The 1063-nt window shown below is 70.2% G+C and overlaps 1 protein-coding gene across 1 annotated transcript in view; it reads left to right on the top strand.

Annotated features, from left to right (window-relative positions):
* Nucleotides 1-51: 51 nt before the first annotated feature.
* The window catches only part of ESPL1 (extra spindle pole bodies like 1, separase), a 12446-nt gene continuing 11434 nt past the window's right edge, over nt 52-1063 (top strand). The window contains exons 1-2 of the mRNA XM_019611607.2: nt 52-250; nt 355-1063. Of these exons, the coding sequence (XP_019467152.1) occupies nt 68-250; nt 355-1063 (892 nt within the window). The 5' untranslated portion in view covers nt 52-67. The remainder of the gene's footprint in view (nt 251-354) is intronic.

Raw genomic sequence — 1063 nt, 5'->3', positions numbered from 1 at the left:
GGAGGGAGGGGAGAACGGGGCTCAGGGAGACACTGAGCACCGAGGGGGTGGGGAGCCGCCTTCGACTATGGGGGAAATGGGAGCTCAGGTTGGGCGGGCTGCACACAGTGGGGCATCTGTGCCCCCCTTCCAGCCCACCTCACCCCACCTCTGCACCCCCAGCGCTGCCATGAAGCGCCTCAAAGGCGCCGACTTTGTGTCCCGCACCGCCAGCCCGGAGGGCACAGAGGAGCTGCTCACAGAGCTGTCGGTGAGCTGAAAGGGGGAAGGCGGACGGGGGGAGAGGGGGGAACCCCACCTCTTTGCTGAGCGATCCTCAGTTGGACACCAACTCCTTTTCCACCCCCCGTACAGCAATGCCTCTCCAGCAGCACAGCTGTGCCGGGCAGCGTGCAGAGCACGGTGTGCGACCGCATCCTGCGGGCCTGCGTGCAGCGCCTGGCGGAGCCCAGCTGCAGCCTCGAGCACACCAACAAAGTGCTGGCCTTGGCCCAGGCGGCCTGCAGGGGCTTCGTCACCGCCTCCACCACCCCGCCGGCCCCTCTCTACCTGGAGAAGATCCTCTTCCACCTGCTGAAGAACGCGGCTGCCCAGGGCCATCGCGATGCCCGCGGGCGGGCGGCGGAGCTCCTCCACGCTCAGCTCTGCGCTCACCGGCAGCGCCGTGCACCGTCTGCCGACTTCGGTGCCGTCGCCCACAGCAGCTTCTGCACGCTGTGGAGCGCGGCGGGGACGCTGGGGGACCGCCTGCAGGCCCTGCGCTTCCTGCTGCTGCTGGAGGATGAGGAGGGGGCCGTGCTGCCCCTGGAGCCGCCCTTCTTCACCTCGCAGACCGCCCGGCAGGCGCTGGCGGCTGCCGCTCTCTCCAAAGCCCACCACGCTCCATCCTCGGCTTGCTTTGGCCGGGAGCTGCGGGGCGTCCTGACCTCCCTGCGCGAGGATGCGGCGCGGCCGCCCGCTCTGCCCCAGGCCCTTTGCTTCTTGGAGCTGGCGCTGGAGCAGTGCCGGCAGCTCTGCAAGTGCGGCTGCTACGGGGAGGCGGAGGCGGCGCTGAGGGACGCGC

This window comes from Meleagris gallopavo, unplaced genomic scaffold, assembly GCF_000146605.3.
Source record: "Meleagris gallopavo isolate NT-WF06-2002-E0010 breed Aviagen turkey brand Nicholas breeding stock unplaced genomic scaffold, Turkey_5.1 ChrUn_random_7180001951027, whole genome shotgun sequence".
Classification (NCBI taxonomy): Eukaryota; Metazoa; Chordata; class Aves; order Galliformes; family Phasianidae; genus Meleagris; species Meleagris gallopavo.
This window is presented reverse-complemented; position numbering and strand designations above follow the sequence as displayed.